Source organism: Montipora capricornis, chromosome 8, assembly GCF_036669925.1.
Source record: "Montipora capricornis isolate CH-2021 chromosome 8, ASM3666992v2, whole genome shotgun sequence".
Classification (NCBI taxonomy): Eukaryota; Metazoa; Cnidaria; class Anthozoa; order Scleractinia; family Acroporidae; genus Montipora; species Montipora capricornis.
In genome coordinates this window covers 12781460-12783959 of record NC_090890.1, presented here as the reverse complement: position 1 = coordinate 12783959, position 2500 = coordinate 12781460, and the positions used below count along the sequence as shown (strand labels likewise).

Here is a 2500-nt window from a genome sequence, read left to right as displayed (position 1 = left end):
TAATTGTGATAGAGTATCTGACAATGTAGGGTACTTACTACTTCAATGTGATTTTAACAGTGTTCATCCATGTTAATTATTACAAACCGTGCAGCTTCGTAAAGACGCAATCAAGAAGTTAAAAGTTGTGGAAGTATTACAAAAAATGAATATAATGGCGTAAACATGAAAGTGATCAGCACTAACAGGACTACAGTCAAGATGGGTTTATTACATTAATTAACACACACCTGTAGACAAGTATGACATCCATTTTGGGGTTCATGAATTATTAATGAGATTGAAAATTTGGGCAAGCAGGAAAGTGCCCTGGGCAAGCAAAATTTGAGAGTTACTTGCCCAACGGGCAAGGTGGAATTCAAATATTTTTTGAGCCCTGCTATAATATTATAACTGTAGGTGACGATGGGCACAGCTAGGGTATTGATGGCTTCAAACCTGTCGGCAGCATTCAGTTCACTTCCATGATCATCATCATCATTATCATCATTATTATTACTATAACACAAAAGCATACCTACTTCAAGCAAACATCTATTAATAAGACCCTTAGACCAATGGAATCCAGTTTTCCTCATTTCATCTGAAGGAAGACTTCCTTGAATCAATCTGGTCACATAACTACTACCATGAACACGAGTTACTGCTTTGAAACAGGGTTCCGTAGGCTGGAAGACTTGAACAAATTCCAAGAGATTGTCTTTGACAATCCATTCCATGACTTTCACAAATTTTGCCATCTTAAATCGGTGTTTTTCAGGCCACTCACAGCTGAAGCCATCATGATGAACAACTGGCAGCTTGGCAAGATATGGTATGCCTTAAAACAAACATATGAATTTATTATTGAAAAGTATCAAAGGAATTTCATCCAACAAACACTACATTTGTTTTCCAGTTTATCACATCACAACAAAACTCCAAAAAGGGTCTAGAGAAAGTGGAACAATTTGAAAGGGGATTGAATAAGTTTTACATGCAGGGCATAAGTGATTTTCTTTAAGTTTCTCCGCATTTGCTTCACTCACACACTTATTAGATTCATAGCCTATTTCAATGAGGATATCAAAGACTGTCCTTTGGGATGGGTGAGTAGCAAGGGATTTTCTAGTTTTTAATTTATAACAGAATTATTAAAGTTGTTATAATTTCTGCTATGACATGTTTGTTTCTGATTATACTGACTGCAATGTTTCTTATGAATAATGCGTCAAAGCGCCAGAATAGCACGATGTACCCCCGCCCCCTAACAGATATTTCATATCCTCATTGTAATAAGCTGAGAAAATAAGATTGTGAGAAACATGTCCTCTAAATTGTGGACTTGTCTACACTGGAAGTAGAATAACAAATGTGTACTGAACAAAATAATTCGCGCATAGCATTTTTAGTGGTTACAACCAAAGGGTTAACTTAACAGACTGAGTTTCTGGTTATTTGGAAGACCCTATCTTTAGTTTCGGTGCAACGGACGCGACGATTTTCTGTCACACAACATGCAAGCGTGTCATGGTGTTGTGTCTGTTTAAATTAAACCATGCATGTAAACAACATCAAGCGCCCATATCTCTGACTAGCGGTAAGTTTCCCCTGATTTTTTTCCCGCAATTCCCACTGTTTACAAGAGGTCTTAGGTCTTAGTTCTTAGTTATTGTACAGTGTAAGTGTCGACTGTCGTCTCAAGGAGCCTATATATATTGGATAATCTAACAAGATTATTGCTAGCGCTATCGCGATGTAATTGCTTAAAATGTAAGCTTAGTTACGTCAACAAAATGGCATTAAAGGTAACACGTGCTAATAAGAATAATATTAATAGCCATATGGATAATCCGTAAAGGAGTCCAGGACCCCATAAAAAAGAACAGATCACCAATGAATATATACTAATACAAAATACGAAAATATAGTAGTAAAATCAAAATAAAATCAATAATTCAACAATGGATAACTAATTTAATGTATTGTCCAATAAAAACTTCTTAACTCCCCGCTTAAAAATATTTACACTTACTGCCTTACGAATATCGTAGGGCAGAAGATTCCAGGAGTCAACTATCCTATGAAAAAAACTATATTTGAGTGGGTTTGTTCTTGCATATTTATTTTTAAGAGTTAAATCATCGTATTTCCTAAATGAATAACGGTCAGCATCAGAATAAAAATCAATGTAAGAATCAATATTGACATTGCTTATTCCACAAAAGGCAAGTTTATATTATACCTGCTCGAAAGTATCTCCGATGGAAAGGACTTCTGTGTAAGATCATTAGACGCGACGACAAACAAAATCGAGCAGTAGTCATGTGGCCGCCATGTTGGGGTTTGGAAAGAGTTTTTGTCGTTCCAGGCTCCTCAGGTCCAATCCGTCCAAGGGCAAACAAATTACCCCGCGATGATTTATCCAGCGGTGTTGCTCAGAAATGTAGTTATGTGGAAAGTGATGTGTCAAGTTTTACGCTCATTTATGCATAAATTTTTAGTCTGAGCAAAAGCAATT

At 36.3% G+C, this 2500-nt stretch overlaps 1 protein-coding gene across 1 annotated transcript in view; it reads right to left on the bottom strand.

Moving 5' to 3' along the window:
* The window catches only part of LOC138059097 (uncharacterized protein SYNPCC7002_A1628-like), a 9270-nt gene extending 6921 nt beyond the window's left edge, over nt 1-2349 (bottom strand). Inside the window, exons 1-2 of the mRNA XM_068904611.1 lie at nt 2225-2349; nt 518-820 (exon numbers count right to left, since the gene is read on the bottom strand). Of these exons, the coding sequence (XP_068760712.1) occupies nt 518-820; nt 2225-2306 (385 nt within the window). The 5' untranslated portion in view covers nt 2307-2349. The remainder of the gene's footprint in view (nt 1-517; nt 821-2224) is intronic.
* Nucleotides 2350-2500: the final 151 nt, after the last annotated feature.